The sequence below is a fragment of the Polychytrium aggregatum genome, assembly GCF_025602895.1.
Source record: "Polychytrium aggregatum strain JEL109 chromosome Unknown BJ171scaffold_77, whole genome shotgun sequence".
Classification (NCBI taxonomy): Eukaryota; Fungi; Chytridiomycota; class Chytridiomycetes; order Polychytriales; genus Polychytrium; species Polychytrium aggregatum.
In genome coordinates this window covers 191,379-213,025 of record NW_026516279.1, presented here as the reverse complement: position 1 = coordinate 213,025, position 21,647 = coordinate 191,379, and the positions used below count along the sequence as shown (strand labels likewise).

The 21,647-nt window shown below is 59.0% G+C and overlaps 4 protein-coding genes across 4 annotated transcripts; 3 read left to right on the top strand and 1 right to left on the bottom strand.

The window, feature by feature from the left end:
• The first annotated feature begins 748 nt into the window (after positions 1-748).
• On the top strand, positions 749-2,845 carry BJ171DRAFT_530889 (uncharacterized protein). Its single transcript, XM_053112754.1, has one exon. The coding sequence runs from the start codon at positions 1,079-1,081 to the stop codon at positions 2,606-2,608; it is 1,530 nt and encodes a 509-aa protein (XP_052962178.1). The 5' UTR covers positions 749-1,078; the 3' UTR covers positions 2,609-2,845.
• Positions 2,829-5,573, bottom strand: BJ171DRAFT_530887 (mitochondrial carrier domain-containing protein). The gene is made up of 7 exons (XM_053112753.1): positions 5,256-5,573; positions 5,103-5,152; positions 4,806-4,873; positions 4,478-4,608; positions 3,989-4,293; positions 3,658-3,817; positions 2,829-3,392 (listed from the first exon to the last, which is right to left on the bottom strand). The coding sequence occupies exons 1-7, from the start codon at positions 5,512-5,514 to the stop codon at positions 3,298-3,300; spliced, it is 1,068 nt and encodes a 355-aa protein (XP_052962177.1). The 5' UTR covers positions 5,515-5,573; the 3' UTR covers positions 2,829-3,297.
• Positions 5,574-6,781: 1,208 nt separating this feature from the next.
• On the top strand, positions 6,782-8,537 carry BJ171DRAFT_289417 (ribosomal protein S9/S16-domain-containing protein). The gene is made up of 4 exons (XM_053106933.1): positions 6,782-7,251; positions 7,467-7,775; positions 8,026-8,106; positions 8,334-8,537. The coding sequence occupies exons 1-4, from the start codon at positions 6,840-6,842 to the stop codon at positions 8,423-8,425; spliced, it is 894 nt and encodes a 297-aa protein (XP_052962176.1). The 5' UTR covers positions 6,782-6,839; the 3' UTR covers positions 8,426-8,537.
• A 268-nt stretch (positions 8,538-8,805) lies between these two features.
• On the top strand, positions 8,806-9,235 carry BJ171DRAFT_588347 (uncharacterized protein; the record flags this gene model as incomplete). The annotated part of the gene is made up of 2 exons (XM_053114445.1): positions 8,806-8,922; positions 9,053-9,235. The coding sequence occupies 2 exons, from the start codon at positions 8,806-8,808 to the stop codon at positions 9,233-9,235; spliced, it is 300 nt and encodes a 99-aa protein (XP_052962175.1).
• Between the last annotated feature and the right edge of the window lie 12,412 nt (positions 9,236-21,647).

Sequence of the window (21,647 nt, the reverse complement as noted above, 5' to 3'; positions counted from 1 at the left end):
AAGAAAAAGGGGGGGGAAGCCCGGAGCCAGGCGGGGGGTGGGAATGCGGCTGTCTGTGTGGAGGCGCTGTGGCTGTGGTTGCCGGCGTGCTGCGTGGTGCGCACTGTCTGTGTGCGGCGTGGTCTGCCGCCTTCCGTTTGCGTGCGCTCGTGCACCCGATCGTCACACATGTGTTCCCGCGTATCTGCCAGCCGGATCGTGTGGTGCAAGCTGCTGCTGCGGCCTGCATTGTGGCTGTGGGCGCGCTGCGGTTACTCAAAGTGACTCGGTGTTCCCATGGGTGCCACAGAGTAGTTGAGCCACACGGAAGCTGTCTGTGTGATGACTGATTCCGTTCGAATGATATTGGCTCGGCTGATAACATGACCTGGCCGATAGCATGACCTGGCTGATGACATCGCCTGCATCGACCGCATCCAATGCATCGAACGCATCCGACTCGGATACCGATGGCGCCTCCGTTGATACCGCCACGCCATCCATCGCCGTCAACGGCTGCATCACGTGGACGCCCTCACCACAACCCAACACCACAACTCAACACCACAACTCAACACCACAACTCAACACCGATGGGCACATCGCTGCATCGGCGTCTGCAAGCGAATCGCGCCGTATCGGCATGTGGGCCGTGCGGCAGCGATCGCCAGTGAGCCGTGCTGCGTCGCCTGTGGGTCTTGTGGCCCTTTGCTTGTGTCCGGAAATCTCGCCCCGTTATCGCCCGTGCCGCCCGCTGATTGGCCGCGTTATCGGATATCCGCATGGTTGGCGCCCGACATTCCCTATCGCTTGTCCTCGGGCCTTTGGCTTAAAAGTCGCCGCTTCCCATGCCCGTCCTGCAGCCCATCCTCCGGCGGGAACGACTGAATCTCTGCCATCTGCGAACCATCCGCGAACCCTCCGCGAACCCTCCATCGAGCCCTCCTCTACGCTCCTGTGTGCTGTCCGAGTCTGCGTCCCGGCCAGCGAGTGGATTACTTTCCCTGTACTTGCGCATCCCAGCTCGCTCATTACTGCCTCGAGTGTTGCCTTTCTGGCCCTCCACTTCCACCCACACTCCCCCGATATCCAGACCACCATGTCTTCCACAACACTTTCGCAGTTGACTCTCGTCACCGTGCTCGACCTTCTGGCCCTCTCCGGCCACCTCGATCCCCTCGTTCTCACCAAGCTCGCCCGCTGCTCGCGGCAGCTGGCCGCACGATACGCTGCACCTTCCGGCCGCGCCTGGCGGCAGTGCTTTGCCAACCTGCTGGGTGTCCCGGCCCTGCTCTGTCCTCCCGGCGGGACATACAAGTACTTGGCCCTGGGCGCCCATTCGTTCTTCACCCGCTCCGGCCCACAACCCCACGAGCTCGAGGACCTGTTCTGGTCCTTTGTGGCCGAGGACGACGCTCTCTTTGCGGCCACGATGCGACAGTGTGCCCGCCACGACAGCCGGCTCATGCGGCGGTGGTCTGCTGCCCAGGACTTTGGTCAAGATGTGCCCGAAAACCTGTTTGATCGCTCCGTCGTCAACGCCTTCAGCGTCTGGGGCGACTTTGCCAAAACCATCGACCTGCTCCCCAAGCTGCAGTCCCTCCCCGACTCGATCGGCAATGCCGCCTCCATCGCCGTCCTCGGCCCTTTCCTGGAAATGTCGTCGCTGCCGCCCACCGTCGGCAACCTCGCTGCCCTTACCGAGCTGCATCTGTGCAACAACGCTATCGCCCGGCTCCCAGAGACCCTGGGTCGTCTTGCCAGCCTCGTCCGTCTGGAGCTCAACCACACCCAAATCACGACCGCGGGACTGCCGCGGTCCCTGGGAAAGCTGGCGTCGCTCGCGCAGCTCTCACTCAACAGCAACAAGCTCGTTACGCTGCCGGACTCGGTGATCAGTCTCTCCGCCCTGACCAAGCTCTCGGCCAGCTCCAATGAGATCGTTGCCCTGCCGCCCCACATCGACAGCCTCGCTGCACTTTCGCAGCTCGACCTGCACCGCAACTGCCTCCGCTCCCTGCCAATGTCCTTTGGCGGCCTGGCCTCGCTAACTGAGTTGCACCTCGAGTTCAACTGCCTGACGACCCTGCCGGCGTCCTTTGGCAACCTGTCGAGTCTGTCGGTCCTGCACCTCAACAACAACCAACTTCGAGAGCTGCCCGCTTCGATCGGCAGCCTCTCGTCGCTCACCAAGCTTTATCTCGGCCACAACCAGCTCGTCCAGCTCCCCGATACCTTTGGGCGCCTCGAGCGCCTCACCGAGCTGCACCTCGACAACAACCAGCTGTGCGTCCTGCCCGAGTCTTTCAGTGCCCTGAGTGCCCTTTCGGTGCTGAGCTTGCGCAACAACCGGATCGCGAGCCTCCCAGTCTGGATCGGCAATCTGGCGACTCTGACGACGCTGGTGCTGAGCTCAAACCGGCTCCGGGCCCTGCCCCTGAGCGTCGAGAGCCTCGCCGCCCTCTCAGAGCTCCATGTCGACGGGAATCTGTTGGTCTCGGTGCCGCCTCCTGTCTTGAAGCTGTCGACGCTGCAAGTTTTGGATCTCTCGGACAACTTGATCGCCTATTGCTGTGGGACAATGCAGCGACTGGCGGCCGACAGTCCGCGAATGCGAATCAAGATGTGAACGCCTTGAGTTCGTCTTGGGAGGGCTGCACACACGACGGGCGACAGAGTATGGCCCTGCTGCATGCCCAACCTCATTGTCGCTTCTCCCTCGTGCTCCTGCTCCCTCTCTCTATTACCCAGTTTTGCTCAGCTTTGCTCACCCGCCGGGGCTTCCTCGATCCCGGCATTCGTGTAATCATACCCCCCGCCTCCCAAGGCAACCCATGTATATATCAAAATACAGCTTCCTTAGTCGTGATATTATTGTGTTTGAAACAAAACAGGACAGTGATCTGCAGGCGTCGGTGGATAGGCCGTGGGATTGCGCCCCAATCTTTGTTTTTGGAGAGTGTAAAGCGATGGCCATCATCCGGCCATGCAGCCCAGGCCCGACGAACATTGTAGTGATCGGCATTGTTGCTGTTGTTGTTGTTGCTGTTGGTTGCTGCCTGGAACCATATGCCAGGTCGAGGTCTATCCGTGTAGCCGTCAGGCCGGACTGAAAGTCCAACTTCAAACATTATACTCTATGGTGCGCTCGCGGTCCAAGGGGAATAAACGAGCAAAGATGGCAACGTGCCACAATATCGAACCAGGTCCAGGGACCATTCACACCGACTGGGCTGCCAAGGAGTCGGCGACGGGGCACGGGCGGCGGGCGGGTCGAAGAAACGTCGGGGAACGGTGCCCCCGCTCAGCGGATAATCGCTACGCCTCCATCGAAAAGAACTGCTTGCCCACTTCGTATGTTGAAATCATGATGGCGCACGCAGGGGCAATCTTGGAAATCCGAGGCACGATGCCTTTGTTGTTTGGACACGGACAGGTTGATGCACGAAGTGAATTGGTGAGTCGAGGCAAGCGGCTGACAGGGATTCGGAACATGGCTGCCGTGGCGCACTCTCTATGGGTTGCTCCCACCATCTACGGAGCCACAATTGACATGCAGGATCCCTCGATGCGACAAAGTGCAGCTCGCAACTCACTCCTTCGGTGGTGTTGCTGGCCGGTATCCCAACCCAGAGCCAAATGCCAAGTCGCCCGTGCGATCGCCAGCCGTCAGCTTACCTTTGAACAGCCCCGGCAGTCCCTCGGTGCGATAGAGTTCCCGTAGGATGCATGTCATGCGTCCGTGTGGGCTGCAAGAGAACTTTTGCGGCGAGTGCGAAGTGTCGACCTGCTGAATCGACTTTGCGACATCGAATGGTGTGGTGGCGATTGCAGCGATCTGGCAGGAAGGAGGGATAACAACACATCGGTGAGAAGGCGTCAGCCGCACAACACCCAGTGCAGCCTCGACAGAACGCGACCCCCAGGGATTCCGTTCTCATCACCACCGCAGATGCGTGAAGTGGGCCACCGGCACCGTCTCCCTTCTTCCTCTCTACCAGCAACCTACCATTCCGCTCGTTGCTCCGGCAGCAAAGCTTGACCGAAACTCTGAATAGGCTTTGCTGTCGCCGCCACCCAGATATCGCGAGTACAAGGGCTTGAGCTGCTCGTAGCCCACCCAGTACATGGCCGAGAACGGAATGTCTCGCCAGAGCGTCGGGATCAAGCCCCGCCACAGATAGAGGATCCCGAACTGCCGGGTCATGAACCGCACCCGCTTCAGGGTCTTGGCGAGGCTGTGGTGCTCGTCGGTCTTGCCCTGCATCCGGGTCCGCACCAGCTCAATAGGGGATACGATCGCCGCAACGGCTCCTGTCGACAGAGAAAAGGCCAGAGGCCATTGTCAGTTTCGATACGGGGAGGACGGCAATAGGCCGAGGACGAGCAATGCTCTCCAGACCAGCCCCTCCCACAGGATCGCATTATCAGCAGAACCACTCAGGCGATACAGCATGGCCCCAATGCGCCGTATATGCCGATGGCCTGCTGCACCCACCTCGTGTGATCGATCCCGCCAGAAGCGGTGCCATGAAACCGGCTCCGATCGACGACAGCGGCGCCGAGATTTGGTTGCGGAATTTCTCATATCCGACGTAGTAGAGCACAGTCGAGGGCACCGAGATGACTCTATGTGGCCACCAAGGCGGTTGCACAGGTTGGGCAGAGGAAAGAACGATTCACGAACATGGCGTGAGTCGACCGCACTCGGGGACTGGCTTGGGCAGGGAATCCGACTTGGAGTGCCACCCTGGACTGGACCGGACGACGGGCCGGTGGACTGCGGGCCACGGGGAACGACATGAACAGCGACGAGCAATACGTACAAGGTCGGACTCAGTCCTTTCCAGAGGGCAGCCCCGCCTTCGTTCCGGACGATTTGCAATACGGTGCGCTAGGGTGGGGCCAGACAGGCGAATCAAGCAGGAACCGCAGTCAGCAGGAGCAGGAGCGGGCCGAAACCGCAGGCGACGATCAAGTTGGTGCTGGTGCAGGTCGGGCTGCGAAACACAGGGAGGCAGATTGAGAGGCAAGGGCGAACCGGGGCGGGAGCGACTCCACAGAGAGCGGGTCGCCACAGAGGAGGAGAGGAGGGATTTGGAGCGACAGACGGCATATCCTACATTGTGCGCCATGGTCTGCTGCCGGGTCTTGACGACATCGAACGGCGTCACTGATGGAGGCAAGAGCGACGGACTCAGTGTGCGTGGGGTTTGTCGAATCAGTCAAGCAAGGAATGAGGCATGCTGTGGGGGGTGATCGATGGCGGCGCTTACTCAGGAGGGAGGTCAGAAGAGCACCAGAGCATGCCGACACAATCCTGGCCAGGGTCGCCCCGGGCGCTGCAGTCGTCACGGACGAGCCTGAACGAGACGCAGGCTTGAACGATGCTGACGGCGACGCAGGGCCTTGGATGCTGGGCGGCAGAGCGATCAGGACCGAGGACGGGGGCTGGGCCATGTCGGAGAAGCGGTGGAGGTGCTGCTGGTCGCTGTGGAGCTGCTCGGCGGTCTCGAAGGCGATCTCGGCCGACATTCGCAAGAGCAGACGGGGGGCAAGTGGGGTATTGATAATCCCAGGTCGGTCTGTTGTGGTAATCTGATCAACGGGGCGGGCAAGCAACCGGAAGCGTGGCACTGCTGACGGCCTATCTTGGGCCCGAACAAAGAGGCGTGTCGAAGCGGAAGCACCGGCCAAGCAACAGACGACTGCCACAGTGCCAGCGGGACATTGGCGAGAGCATCAGCGACTGCCACCGTTGGCTTTGGCTTTGGCTTTGGCTTTGGCTCTGGTTGTTAGCGGATGTGTCTGTGGGAAAGCAGAGGTGTCGCAGGAACAGTTGCTCTCGACAGACCCTCCTGGAAAGTAATGCTGCAGCGCAGAGCTCCCACCCCAGCGAGATTGCGCTCATCCGAGCGAATTGCGCTCATCGCAGACCAATCTCGTCCTGGACGGGCCCACTCGCACATCAAGTTCAACGGCCGGACTACTGCAAAGTATCTCGCTGGCTGGCAGTCGGACTGCCATCGCATTCGCTCATCGGCAGGTCCGATGGCGAGCACCATTGCGAGCGTCATTGCGAGCGCGATGGCGAAATTGCCCGCCAAAGAGCATCATCTGTGGATCCGTCTTGCACGAGCAGCGGTATCTCGCCCGGGCAGCCCGTCGCCGTGCTCTGCTTGCGCTTGTCCAGTCTTGATCGACCTGAAACGGATATGTGGGTATCCTCACAAAGCAAGTACCTCGACAGAGCACTCGACGGGTCGTGCAGTTCTGTCATTGCACCAAGACAGTAGCTCTCGACAAATCCATCTGGAGACATTCAAGGCGATGCCTCTATCCATGTATTCCCGCCAGAGCCCCCGCGGAGAAGTGCCAGCACGACACGACATGGCTGCATGCGATATCGGGGCTCGATCGAGACTCAAGTCGTGGGATTGAAGCGTGTCTCTGGATGCTCGCGGGCTGGCCGACAAGTCGGCCGAGCACACTGGCTCCGTCTCTGCTGCTGCCCTATCCGCTCGTCTGCCAATGTGCCGAGCACACCACTCCGCCGGCTGGGCTGTGGGATACTCTCCATCGAGTCTGGCCCTGATGTGCCAATGCACCGATTGCGCGACCAGGGACGACTGCCCAATCAGCGGGCGGCGACCTTTCCAGCCAGCCCTAGCCAGCCCTAGACAGCCCTAGACAGCCCTAGACAGCCCTAGACAGCCCTAGACAGCCCTAGCAGCCCTGGATCGATCCAGGCATGTCGCACAATCCGACGCGGCTGCATTCGCTTTTTTCTTGTCGCTGGTGAAAAAACGCAGAGCCGATCTGCCGCACGGAATCATCTCGTCCACGATCGGCACTGCGGCATGAACGTCCCCCGCTTTCTGAGAACTGCATCGGCCACTTGCGCTGCTGCTGCCGCCCGGCCTGTCCGGTTTGCCGCGGGCCCGTCGCCCGTCGCCTGCATCGCCTCGCAGCTTCTGCAGCGCTCGCACGCCAGCACCGCAGCGACGGCATCGGCCCTGCCAAGCGACCCCACCAGCCATCCCGCCTTCTTCACCGGAAACCCACACTACTACGATGCCATTATGGACCTGAACAAGCTGATCCGGAAATACGAACTGCCCTTCACCAAGGAGGAGCTGTCTGCCAAGGCCCACAAGATCCCCGTCAAATGGATGTCCATCGATCTGATGCGGTCGATTCTGCACTTCAAGCTGGACGACCCGTCCTACAGCGCGCTCATCACCAAGCTCAACATCCTGGCGACAAAGATTGGTGCGTGCTGTCGCTGCAATTCGGACGGCATGCCCTGGTCCATGTGACGTGGATAGCCTGGATAGCCTGGATGGCCTGGATGGCCTGGATGTGCTCGTTGGCTGTCTGCCGGGGGGGGGTTTGCTGGCCAAAGTCTGGCTGGACGACTCCTGCGAATCGACGTCCTCCAGACGCAACTCGCTCACATTTCGTCGTGCCCTCGCTCTCCGTTATAGACGAGAGCCCTGAGATCATGGAGAAGCTCTCTCAGTTCATTTCGCCAGGCCAGTCCTTCTCGGTTGCCTCGGCCAGCAAGACCAAGCTCGACGAGTTTGGACGGGGCTATGCCTTGGCATCAAAGAAGAAGGCCCGCGCACAGGTCTGGACCGTCAAGGGAGACGGCCAGTTCTTTGTGAACGGTGTGCCGCTCGCCGAATACTTTACCGAGCTCGATCACCGCCAGACATGCACCCGTGCGCTCGAGGTCCTCGGCAAGCTCACGGACTACAACATCTGGGCACTTACAAAGGGCGGCGGATTCACGGGTAAGCACCGCGGCATCGACACCGCCAAGGCTCCGCAGCCTGAAGACTTCACGACGGGGGCATTGGGCGGCAACTGCTCGTTTCTGAGCCACGAGCTGGACACCGACAAACAGACGACGATGCTCTTGGACATGCGCAGAGATCGTGATGTCGAATGTGTTTCCTTGATCGATTTGCTCGATTACTGCCGTTTGGATGCTCGGAATATGCACATCACTCGCTCACTCCCCCCCCCTCTCCATTGACTCAGGACAAGCTGGAGCCATCTCCGTTGCGCTGGCTCGAACATTGTTGGCCCACGACCCCTCAGCAGTCAAGCACTTTTCCGAGCGTAAGCGACCTCCCGATTGCTGTGATGTGGATTGCAATCTCGTCCTTCGGATCCGTTTGATATGAATGCTGCCCTGCTGCATCGGTGGACACCCGAGCGTTTTTTGATCCGGCAAATACTCCATCGGGATCGGAGCCCATATTTACTCGTCGATGGCATGGTTTGCTCGCGGGCTCGTTGCATGTTGCGCCATACTCACCCAACGTGTTCCGACATTCGACCGCCAGTGGGGTTGACAAAGATCGACCGACGACAGAAGGAACGCAAGAAGACTGGCCAGCCCAGTGCCCGTGCCAAGAACCAGTGGGTCAAGCGTTAGAGGCCCTGGTGACATTTCCGTCCGCGTGCGTGCAGGGTGTGCTGATGCTCTCTGCCAGATCAACTGATGATGGTCCTTCAAGACCCCTGGTGTCTTTTGCGCTGAGCTCCAGCGTCCCTCCCTGTGGATAAATACACACTTTATGCAGGGGACTCAGGACACCCTCTCTCCCCCATGTGTCAGTCTAGTATGCGACAGCTTGCGTCGAGCAAAGCCACATGCAATCAAATCGACCATCCGAACAGAGTTCTGGCCGTGGCGCGTAGTGTACGAAACAGCCAGCGGCCGCCAGCACCGACTCCCGCCTGCTTGGACCAGGATCTGTCCTGAATCCGATTCCCGCACAGTCCGCCGCCTTCCCCCTCGTTCGCTCTGCAGCGATGGACACCGCCGAGCCTGCAATCGGCGCTGCCGCAGACCTCTCGGGAGCAACGCCGCAGAGCAAGCTCGCCCACACCAACCCCCTGGCCAAGAAGCTCGCCCAGGTCCTCACGATCGTAAGCGAGCCGTCCACCACAAGCCATTCGGCTCCTGCTGCATCGGCCTGGCTGGCCGCACCGGATCTCCATCTTCCCCATCGTAACCCATCTCCCCTTACTCCTCCTTGGCCCCCCACCACCATCCTAGTCGCTTGAGGATCAACAAACTCAAAATGCGCTCGAGGCACTCTCGGAGTTCTATGTGTCTAGCAAGGGCACATCCAAGCGAAGCTTCAGGGCAGATGTCGAGCGCAGAGTCATCTTGATGAACAACCGGTTCCTCGACTCGCTCAATGGCATCAACCAGGTCCGTGTTTGCTGTCCGAGATGAGCAGCAGCGGGGCCAGCGAGCAACGACACAACAACCCCAACATCGCCATTCCGCTCCCTTCCTCCTTCTCAATTCCATATCGACATGGGACCGTCTCGTCTCTGCCTGGGACTCGGCTTCTGTAAGGAGTGAACAAGCGCAAGGACGAAGACCAAGTGCTTGGTATGAGCTTTATTAGCTTTTAGCCCCGAACACCAAAGAACAAGTTTTGTTCGAACTGGTGTTCAACATAGGCTCAGACATGCAGGGCTATTTATAGACCGGGAGAAGGTCGAGGGGCAAAAGTGGGCGAGAAGGGTGGAGCATCACAGAGAAGCGAGAAGGGGGTGCGAGAGTGGCTGGTGTGCAAGCGAGAGAGGCTTGGCACAGCCCGGGGACATGTGCCGAGCGGTGGGGGAGGCAGGAAACCAGTAGACGCGGGTGGCAACGGCGCGTGCTCATGCATGGGGGCAAACAAACACGTGGGGACTCATGATTGGTGCGGAGGGCGAGAGCATGCGGGACAATCTCATTGGTCCGTTGTGATGCTGGTCATCACACTATCTCCTCCTTAAACTACGGCGTGTTCCATCTTGAGTTCTCCTGGGGCCAGGCTTGTCTGGGTAGCGTCGGTGGTACTCCGCGGCCACCGTTGGGGCAAAGACAATGTCGGCGGGCTCCCAACTTCGATCGGTGACCGGGTAGCCTTTCCAATCGATGAGATAGTGCAGCTTTCCGCGCACGAACTTGGAGTCTAAGATCTCTTCGACCTCCCACTCCAAGTTCCCATCGATGACCACCGCAGGGGGCGGCGCTTGCACCCGACCCGGAAGCGAGTTCTTCTTGTAGGGCTCAAGAAGAGACACATGGAACACCGGGTGCACCTTTATGTCCTTTGGCAAGTCCAGGCGGAAAGCCAATGTCCCGACGGCCTCGAGGATGGTGAATGGTCCAATCCTCTGGTAATCCAGCTTCTTGCTTGGGCGAGTGGTGCTGATGTTACGAGTCAGCACCCAGACTTGATCGCCCGGACGCAAGTCGGGAGCCTGGGACCTCCGGAGATCTGAGAAGTGCTTGTAGTCAGACTTTGCCTTCTCAAGATTCTCCTTCAACAGTGCCAGGTTCCGCTGGAGATGTTCAACCCTCTCCGTGGCAGAGGGAACATCAGGGCCGCCAGCGACAACGGGGACTTCGAACCTTGGGTGGAACCCATAGGTTGCCAAGAATGGCGAGGCATGTGTTGACGAGTTCTCGAGGTTATTGTAAGAGAACTCGGCCAACGGCAGCAGCTCGGCCCAGTCATCTTGCTGATACGACGTGTAACAGCGCAGGTATTGGTTGATGACCTGGTTGACCCTCTCAGTCTGTCCATCGGTCTGGGGATGGAAGGCCGTGGACAGACTGGTTTGGATCCCGAGCTGCGTGCAGAGTGCCTTCCAGAACCGAGAGGTGAACTGACTTCCTCGGTCTGAAACCACTGTGTCGGGGAGGCCATGGAGACGAAAGACATTGTCGAGGAACAGTGACGCAGTCTCCTCCGCCGACGGCAGTGAACGCCAGGACATAAAGTGTGCCATCTTTGTGAGGCTGCATACCACCACAAAGATGCAGGTGTGACCCTTGGACTTTGGCAGATCAGTGATAAAGTCCATGGTCAGTGTCCCCCAGGGTCGATCGGCTGTCTGGAGTGGCAACAGGAACCCAAACGGCTTGTGTCGCGGAGCTTTCGAGCGTGCACAGGTGTCGCACGTCGAGACGTACTCTTTGACATCTTTCCGATAGGTTTGCCACCAAAACTGTCGCGATACCAGAGCCAGAGTCCGTCGGATGCCTGGATGACCCACAGCGACTGGGTCATGGCACGACTTGAGCGCCGGAACTCGGCACGACTCTGGGACCACAATCCTGTTCTGGAAGGTGAGGTACTGGCCATTCCAGACGAACTTCGGGTCACGACGGTATTTGTCTAGACCGGGATCCCGAGCCTGCTCTTCGGCTATGAGCTGCAGCAAATCCACAGGGTCACTGCGACTTGCAACCGAAGAGCGGGCGTCTCTGCTTCGGAGCACGCGTATCACCGCGGCAGGATCGAGAAGCAGAGGCGGATCCCTCGACACGGAGGCCGACGAAGGGATGTAGTCCGAGCGACGAGACAGGGCATCGGCCTTGCCGTTCCTCGCACCAGGACGGTACTGGATGCGGATGTCGAACCGAGACAAGAACTGGGACCACCGTGCATGACGCTGGTTTAGGATGCGAGCCGTTGCCAGGTACTCCAAGTTCTTGTGATCGGTCAGAACGGCAACGGGATGCTGGGCGCCTTCGAGGTAGTGTCGCCACGCCTCGAAAGCCTCCTTGATCGCCAACAGCTCTTTCTCGTATATGCTGTAGTTACGTTCAGCATTCGAGAGTGTCCGCGAATGGAACGAGCAAGGATGAAGGCGATCATCAGCACCCCGCTGGGAGAGCACGCATCCAAGCGCAAAGTCCGACGCATCTGACTCTACGACGAACGGCTTGGATGGGTCCGGATGCACCAGAACGGGCTCCGAAACGAAGGCATCCTTCAAGGATCTGAATGCTTTATCGGCTTCGCGGGACCACTGGAAGCCATGCGTCTTCCGGAAGAGCCGTGTAACGTCCACTACTGGGACGTTGGGGCAAGACGGGGAGGGAGGGGGTACAAGACAAGACAGGACGGGGCAGAACAGGGCGGTGCTAGGCTACTCTAGCGGACGGGTGAGCTCGGGGAGCACTTACGTTTATTCACGATAAAACCGAACTCCAGACAAACGGGGGGAACGGGGGCAACCCGCAGGTATACCCTGCGGTGGCCTGCCTGCGGTGCGTGAAAACGCAAAGCGCAGCACAGGTCACGACCCACTGCGCCGCGCAGTACGCGCAGTACGCGCAGCACAGCGTCGGAGATACCATCTCCTACACTCCCACACTTAAGAAGGCTTCCTGCGAGGAGCCCTGCGTGTGCTCTTTATTTGGGGCTCCTCGAGGTGTTTACCGTATTTACTCAGCTCCTCGGGTGCATGGGACAAGTCCTCCAGTGTTTGCCATGTGTTGCCCGAGTGTGGGTAACCAACCCACTTGACATAAAACCGAAGTGACCCATCAGCCACTTTCTTGTGCCTCACGATCCTTTCGACTTCATATTCTTGAGTATAGTATTGTCCGAGGTCGTCTTCCAGTGGTGCGTCGTCCGGGACACCTTCGTCGGCGTCGGGGAACTGTGCTGGACTGCGGGTCGTGTGGCGACGCAGCTTGGACACATGGAAGACAGGATGGAGCTTGCTTCCAGGTGGCAAGTCCAACAGGTAGTTGAGGGGACTGGGTCGGGCCGCTATCTTGAACGGTCCTCGGTACTTGGGCAACAACTTCTTTGACTGGGCTTCGGGGACCTTGATGTTGTCGGCGTCCAGGTAGACAAGGTCTCCAACTTCAAAGGAGACATCCTGGTGTCGGCGGTCGTAGTACTTCGCCATCACTTGTTGCGCATCCGTGAGCGCGTCGGCGATCATCTTGTGTCGGACTTGATGATCTTTGACAAAGGCACTTGGTTTGGGAGGCAATCCAGCTGTGATGATCATGCACGTTGGGAACACGTGTGGACTGCTGCGCGTGATGCACCGTGAGTCATGTTTGTTTGTCTTGGCGTGTATTCCCTGATTGGCTGGCGCCGATGACTCTTACTTCGCCTCCGACTGCGCTGTGCTTCGCCCCTCTCGCTGGATGCTCCGCCTCCCTCGCACCCCCTTCTCGTCCCTCGTTTGTCGCTCCACCCTTCTCGCCCACTTTCGCCCTTCGGTTTCCCTCTTGGCTATAAAGCCCCTCCTTTCTTGCACCCATTTTGTATCTTCAGTTCGAACAACACTTGTTGTTATCTGATAAGTCGTAATATAGCTTATCGTTGTTCGCCAAGCACCTGGTCGTCCAGTGTCGTTGCTTGTCGTGGTCCTCACATATTGTTCGAACTCCCTCTCTCTGTCTGACCACCTGCTTGGCTGAGGCTTCGTTGCTGCCCTCATCCTTCTATTCTCTGTTGTCTTCCCTGCATCCTCGCTCCCCACTTTCAAAGCCCACATGGACCAACTCCAGGCCCAAATCGTTGCCCTCCAGGAGGAACTGGTTCTCCTCCGGACCACACATTCTTCCGCCGCCCCACAGCTCCCGCACATGCCGACCCCGGACAAGTTCGACGGCACCAGGTCAAAGTTCCGCCCCTTCGTCAACCAGTGCCGCCTGCTCATGATGCTCCAGGCATCCAGGTTCCCGTCCGAGCAAGTCAAGGTGGGTTACGTCTTGAGTTTGCTCACTGGTCCGGCCCTCCAGTGGGCGACTCCCTTGATCGAGTCGAACGATCAAATCCTGCACTCGTTCGACTCGTTCATGGAACGCTTTCGCCAAGCGTTTGACGATCCCGACCGCACCCACACTGCCGAGCTGCTCCTTTCCTCCATGGCACAGGGCAACCGCTCGTGCATGGATTATGCCTCAGAGTTCCTCCGCGTTGCCGCCGACCTTCCCTGGAACGACGAAGCCAAGATCTCCGCCTTCCGCCGTGGCCTGTCGAGGGAGATCAAGCAGCGCCTCTCCTTCATCGACCCTCTCCCTCTCCGCTTGGTCCCGTTCGTCGAGCGTTGCCTCAAGATCGATGCACGCATCATCGAGCTCAACAACGAGCTCCGAAACACTGGCCCTGTTTCCTTCGGCACCCAGGCCTTCAACTCCCGCACCCCGTCCTTCCAGCCGCCCGCCCAGGAGCCTCCGGTTCTCTACTCCGAGCCGATGCAGATCGACGCCGCCGTCGTCAGCCGCCTGACCCCCGAGGAGAAGAACCGCCGCTTCCAGGAGCGCCTCTGCTTCCGCTGTGGCAAGCCCGGCCACGTCGCCAAGTCCTGCCCCCTCAAGTCCGGCTCCCGTGCTCCCGCCTCTGGTTCCCGCTTCCCCGGCTCCCGTCCTCAGGCTCCCGGCTCCCGTCCCCGTTCGAAGGTTGTCCGAACCATCGTCTACGATGATGGTGAGGAGGAACACTTCGAGTCGGGAAACGACCAGGCCCAGATCTAAGTGGAGGCTTAGATCTGGAGCCGTCTCCCCTTCCTCCAGAAGCAAGCGTCGATGGTAAGGAGCATGAGGTAAGTGTCGAACGCATGGCTATGTGTGGAATGATCAATGTAGTCGGTGGTGGATCGCACTCTGTCAAACCCGCCTCTTCTAAGGGCACATCTGGCTCCCAGATGTCTTTGACAGAGCTCCCGATCTCCACACCACCTGCGAACTTGGTCATCTGCTCGAACCATGCTGCCGACACTGATCTCTGCTCCGAGCCTTCTTCGTGCGTCTCGTCGATTTCTTCGTCTTCTCCCGTTTTCTCCGCTTCTCTTGTTCTCCCTTCTGGTCGCTCCCTCTCTTGCCAACTTCTCGTCGATTCTGGTGCCTCCGGCAACTTCATCGACGAGAGCTTTGTTGACCGCTTCTCGGTCCCCCTCGTTTCCAAATCCACTCCCCTCCCTGTCCAAGGTGTCGATGGCCAGCCACTTTCTTCCGGCCCCATCACTTTTGAGACGGAACCCCTCAAGATTGTTCTTGGGGACTACACTCAACACCTTTCCTTTGATGTCATTAAGTCTCCCCACCAACCTGTTATCCTTGGCTATCCCTGGCTGCAGTCCATCGAACCCAGGTTCCACTGGGCTCGTGGACTCCTTTGCCTTCCCCGTCCTGCAAACCACATCCTCAAGGTTGTGGATGCCTCTTCCCTCCCTTCCGTTTCTTCCGTTTCTCCTTCTCCCCTTCCTCTTGTTGGCGACACACCCAATGTTTTCCCTCGTGCCTCTACCGACACCACTGTGGTGCTCGCTTCTTCGCCTCGCACCGTTTGTACTCGCGAAGATGATCAGAATAAAGTGATCGCTCAACGTTATTCTGATTGTGTTCCGAGTGAGGTGCCCTGTTCCTGTGCTGCTCGTCCTGGTCCCTCCGGTCTCGTCTCCGTCCGTCCTGGTCTCCCCGGTCCCGTTGCTCCCAGCCCCGCTCCTGTCCGTGTCCAAGCGATCAGGTACAAGTCGTTGGAGCAGTCCGTCCTCGACACACAGTCTAGCCCCGACCCCCTGACTGTGTTCCAAGTCCTCGTCCTTCCTGCCACCGATCCGGATCCGACGCCCCTCTCGACGTCGATCCCCGAGGAGTACAAGTCGTTTGGCTCAGTCTTCTCGAAGCAGGAAGCCGATTCGTTGCCCCCGCACCGGACGTACGACTGCCCGATCGACCTGGAGCCCGGCAAGACCCCCAAGTTCGGACCGCTCTACTCCCTGTCAGAGCCCGAACTCAAGGCCCTTCGTGAATACCTCGACGACAACCTCGTCAAAGGGTTCATCCGTCCTTCGTCCTCTCCCGCCGGTTCTCCGATCCTTTTCGTCAAGAAGAAGGACGGCTCTCTGCGTCTCTGCGTGGACTATCGCGCATTGAACACGATCACGGTCAAGAATCGTTACCCCTTACCGTTGATCAATGAGATGCTGGACCGAGTCCGGGACGCGAAGGTGTTCACGAAGCTGGACCTCCGCGGGGCCTACAACCTGCTGCGTATCCGCGCAGGCGACGAGTGGAAGACGGCCTTTCGCACTCGTTACGGCCAGTTCGAGTACTTGGTGATGCCCTTTGGACTCACCAATGCTCCGGCCACCTTCCAGCACTTCATCAACGATGTCCTTCGTGATGAACTGGACAACTTTGCGATTGCCTACCTTGACGACATTTTGATTTACAGCGCTGACCCCACTCAGCATGCAAATCACGTCAAGCAGGTCCTGGCCAAGCTCCAGGCTGCAAAGTTGTACTGCAAGCTGGAGAAGTGCGAGTTCTCCAAGGACAAGGTCTCATTCCTCGGCTACGTCATCTCGCCCAAGGGTATCGAGATGGAACGAGCAAAGCTCTCCGCCATTGTCGACTGGCCCGTCCCCCGCAATGTCTCCGACCTTCGCTCCTTCATTGGGTTCTCGAACTTTTACCGTCGCTTCATTGACGGATATGCCAAGATCGCCGGTCCGCTCACGCTCCTGTTCAAGAAGTCCCAGGTCTTCCGCTGGTCCCCCGACGCCCACAAGGCTTTCCAGTCCCTCAAGGAAGCCTTCGTCTCCGAGCCCGTCCTTGCGCACCCCGACCCATCCAAGCCCTTTGTCGTGGAGTCTGATGCCTCAGACTTTGCGATCGGATGCGTCCTGTCCCAGCGCGGCTCCGATGGCCACCTGCACCCGTGCTCCTTCCACTCCCGCACGCTCATGGATGCTGAACGCAACTACAGCATCTATGAGAAGGAGCTCTTGGCCATCAAGGAGGCTTTCGAGGTCTGGCGACACTACCTCGAAGGTGCCCAACACCCAGTCCAAGTCCTTACCGACCACAAGAACTTGGAATACCTGGCGTCGGCCCGCATCCTCAACCAGCGACACGCCCGGTGGTCGCAGTTCCTGTCTCGGTTCGACCTCCGGATCCAGTACCTCCCCGGTCCAAAGAACGGCAAGGCCGACGCTCTCTCCCGCCGCCCGGACTACGTCCCTCCGTCCGCACCTGTGTCCAAGGAGCCTCCCCCGTTGCTGCCACCTTCGTCGTTCGCCTGTGCCGTCCGTCGCTCCTCGGATGCAAGTTCCACTCGCCCTGTGGACTTGCTCAAGCTCATTGCCGAGGAGCAACCCAAGGACCCGTCCCTGGACCAGCTCCGCAACGATCCCAAGTATGTCCTGAAGGATGGTCTCCTCACCTTCATGGACAAGATCGTTGTGCCCGAGTCGTGTCGAGTCCCCGTCCTCAAGTCATGCCACGATCCTGTCGCTGTTGGACATCCTGGCATTCGGCGGACTCGGGCACTGATCTCGAGGCAGTTCTGGTGGCCCTCAATCCGCAAGGATGTCCAGGCTTATGTCTCGACGTGCGACACTTGTGCACGCTCGAAAGTCCCTCGACATAAGCCGTTTGGATACTTGCAGCCCCTCCCGACGGCATCGCGACCCTGGTCTCTGGTGACGATGGACTTTATCACCGACCTCCCCGAGTCCAACGGCAAGACTTGCATCTTTGTCGTCGTCGATAGCCTGACCAAGATGGCCCACTTCCTTCCCTGTCGGTCCCTCCCAAGTGCCGAGGAAACAGCGTCGCTGTTCCTCGACAACATCTTCCGTCTCCACGGTCTCCCGGACAACATCGTCTCGGACCGAGGAAGCCAGTTCACCTCGCGGTTCTGGCAGGCCCTGTGCTCAGAACTCGGCATCAAGACCAGTCTGTCCACGGCGTTCCACCCCCAAACCGATGGACAGACTGAGCGGGTCAACCAAGTCATCAACCAGCATCTCCGCTGCTACACCTCGTACCAGCAGGATGACTGGGCGATGCTGCTCCCGCTCGCCGAGTTCTCATACAACAACCTCGAGCACACCTCGACCAAGGCCTCCCCGTTCCTGGCGACTTACGGCTTCAACCCTCGATTCGAGTCTCCGGTCCTTCCTTCCAGTCTCGATGTCCCCTCCGCGACCGACCGAGTCGAACACCTTCAGCACAACTTGGCGTTGCTGAAGGAGAACCTCGAGAAGGCCAAGGCGGACTACAAGCGCTTTGCGGATGCCCACAAGTCCGACGCTCCCAAGTTCGCTCCTGGCGATCAAGTCTGGGTCCTAACACGCAACATCAAGACCACCCGTCCAAGCAAGAAGTTGGACTACCAGCGCATCGGACCCTACAAGATCGTCGAAGCCATCGGTTCCCTCGCCTTCCGCCTCGACCTTCCCAAGGATCTCAAGATCCATCCGGTGTTCCATGTCTCCCTCCTCGAGCCCCACAAGTCGAACACCCTCCCCGGCCGCATCCAAGACCCTCCTCCGCCAGTCCGCGTCGACGACCACTTGGAGTATGAAGTTCAGGAGATCCTCGACTCCAAGCTGGTCCGCGGTAAGTTGAGCTATTTCGTTGATTGGAAGGGCTACTCGACTGATCATCGCAGCTGGGAGCCCGCCAACTACGTTAACGCTCCCGACAAGATAGCCGACTTCCACCGCCGGTACCCCGACAAGCCTGGACTTATTGTTCGTAGGAGTGGCCGTAGTTTGGGGAGGGGATGATGTGATGATCATGCACGTTGGGAACACGTGTGGACTGCTGCGCGTGATGCACCGTGAGTCATGTTTGTTTGTCTTGGCGTGTATTCCCTGATTGGCTGGCGCCGATGACTCTTACTTCGCCTCCGACTGCGCTGTGCTTCGCCCCTCTCGCTGGATGCTCCGCCTCCCTCGCACCCCCTTCTCGTCCCTCGTTTGTCGCTCCACCCTTCTCGCCCACTTTCGCCCTTCGGTTTCCCTCTTGGCTATAAAGCCCCTCCTTTCTTGCACCCATTTTGTATCTTCAGTTCGAACAACACTTGTTGTTATCTGATAAGTCGTAATATAGCTTATCGTTGTTCGCCAAGCACCTGGTCGTCCAGTGTCGTTGCTTGTCGTGGTCCTCACACCAGCCGTGGACTCGGTCAGTGTCAAGGAGGTGGGAACATCAGGCTGGAATCCGTAGAGCGCCTCAAAGGGGCTCAAGCCAGTTGTGCTCGACTTGGCGGTGTTGTATGCAAACTCTGCATGACTCAGCTGTATGTCCCAGTCGTCTTGGCTGGTCGAGGCGTATGTCCTCAGGTATTGCTCGAGGGTTGTGATGATCATGCACGTTGGGAACACGTGTGGACTGCTGCGCGTGATGCACCGTGAGTCATGTTTGTTTGTCTTGGCGTGTATTCCCTGATTGGCTGGCGCCGATGACTCTTACTTCGCCTCCGACTGCGCTGTGCTTCGCCCCTCTCTCTAGCAGCTCCGCCTCCCTCGCACCCCCATCTCGTCCCTCGTTTGTCGCTCCACCCCTCTCGCCCACTTTCGCCCTTCGGTTTCCCTCTTGGCTATAAAGCCCCTCCTTTCTTGCACCCATTTTGTATCTGCAGTTCGAACAACACTTGTTGTTATCTGATAAGTCGTAATATAGCTTATCGTTGTTCGCCAAGCACCTGGTCGTCCAGTGTCGTTGCTTGTCGTGGTCCTCACATATTGTTCGAACTCCCTCTCTCTGTCTGACCACCTGCTTGGCTGAGGCTTCGTTGCTGCCCTCATCCTTCTATTCTCTGTTGTCTTCCCTGCATCCTCGCTCCCCACTTTCAAAGCCCACATGGACCAACTCCAGGCCCAAATCGTTGCCCTCCAGGAGGAACTGGTTCTCCTCCGGACCACACATTCTTCCGCCGCCCCACAGCTCCCGCACATGCCGACCCCGGACAAGTTCGACGGCACCAGGTCAAAGTTCCGCCCCTTCGTCAACCAGTGCCGCCTGCTCATGATGCTCCAGGCATCCAGGTTCCCGTCCGAGCAAGTCAAGGTGGGTTACGTCTTGAGTTTGCTCACTGGTCCGGCCCTCCAGTGGGCGACTCCCTTGATCGAGTCGAACGATCAAATCCTGCACTCGTTCGACTCGTTCATGGAACGCTTTCGCCAAGCGTTTGACGATCCCGACCGCACCCACACTGCCGAGCTGCTCCTGTCCTCCATGGCACAGGGCAACCGCTCGTGCATGGATTATGCCTCAGAGTTCCTCCGCGTTGCCGCCGACCTTCCCTGGAACGACGAAGCCAAGATCTCCGCCTTCCGCCGTGGCCTGTCGAGGGAGATCAAGCAGCGCCTCTCCTTCATCGACCCTCTCCCTCTCCGCTTGGTCCCGTTCGTCGAGCGTTGCCTCAAGATCGATGCACGCATCATCGAGCTCAACAACGAGCTCCGAAACACTGGCCCTGTTTCCTTCGGCACCCAGGCCTTCAACTCCCGCACCCCGTCCTTCCAGCCGCCCGCCCAGGAGCCTCCGGTTCTCTACTCCGAGCCGATGCAGATCGACGCCGCCGTCGTCAGCCGCCTGACCCCCGAGGAGAAGAACCGCCGCTTCCAGGAGCGCCTCTGCTTCCGCTGTGGCAAGCCCGGCCACGTCGCCAAGTCCTGCCCCCTCAAGTCCGGCTCCCGTGCTCCCGCCTCTGGTTCCCGCTTCCCCGGCTCCCGTCCTCAGGCTCCCGGCTCCCGTCCCCGTTCGAAGGTTGTCCGAACCATCGTCTACGATGATGGTGAGGAGGAACACTTCGAGTCGGGAAACGACCAGGCCCAGATCTAAGTGGAGGCTTAGATCTGGAGCCGTCTCCCCTTCCTCCAGAAGCAAGCGTCGATGGTAAGGAGCATGAGGTAAGTGTCGAACGCATGGCTATGTGTGGAATGATCAATGTAGTCGGTGGTGGATCGCACTCTGTCAAACCCGCCTCTTCTAAGGGCACATCTGGCTCCCAGATGTCTTTGACAGAGCTCCCGATCTCCACACCACCTGCGAACTTGGTCATCTGCTCGAACCATGCTGCCGACACTGATCTCTGCTCCGAGCCTTCTTCGTGCGTCTCGTCGAATTCTTCGTCTTCTCCCGTTTTCTCCGCTTCTCTTGTTCTCCCTTCTGGTCGCTCCCTCTCTTGCCAACTTCTCGTCGATTCTGGTGCCTCCGGCAACTTCATCGACGAGAGCTTTGTTGACCGCTTCTCGGTCCCCCTCGTTTCCAAATCCACTCCCCTCCCTGTCCAAGGTGTCGATGGCCAGCCACTTTCTTCCGGCCCCATCACTTTTGAGACGGAACCCCTCAAGATTGTTCTTGGGGACTACACTCAACACCTTTCCTTTGATGTCATTAAGTCTCCCCACCAACCTGTTATCCTTGGCTATCCCTGGCTGCAGTCCATCGAACCTAGGTTCCACTGGGCTCGTGGACTCCTTTGCCTTCCCCGTCCTGCAAACCACATCCTCAAGGTTGTGGATGCCTCTTCCCTCCCTTCCGTTTCTTCCGTTTCTCCTTCTCCCCTTCCTCTTGTTGGCGACACACCCAATGTTTTCCCTCGTGCCTCTACCGACACCACTGTGGTGCTCGCTTCTTCGCCTCGCACCGTTTGTACTCGCGAAGATGATCAGAATAAAGTGATCGCTCAACGTTATTCTGATTGTGTTCCGAGTGAGGTGCCCTGTTCCTGTGCTGCTCGTCCTGGTCCCTCCGGTCTCGTCTCCGTCCGTCCTGGTCTCCCCGGTCCCGTTGCTCCCAGCCCCGCTCCTGTCCGTGTCCAAGCGATCAGGTACAAGTCGTTGGAGCAGTCCGTCCTCGACACACAGTCTAGCCCCGACCCCCTGACTGTGTTCCAAGTCCTCGTCCTTCCTGCCACCGATCCGGATCCGACGCCCCTCTCGACGTCGATCCCCGAGGAGTACAAGTCGTTTGGCTCAGTCTTCTCGAAGCAGGAAGCCGATTCGTTGCCCCCGCACCGGACGTACGACTGCCCGATCGACCTGGAGCCCGGCAAGACCCCCAAGTTCGGACCGCTCTACTCCCTGTCAGA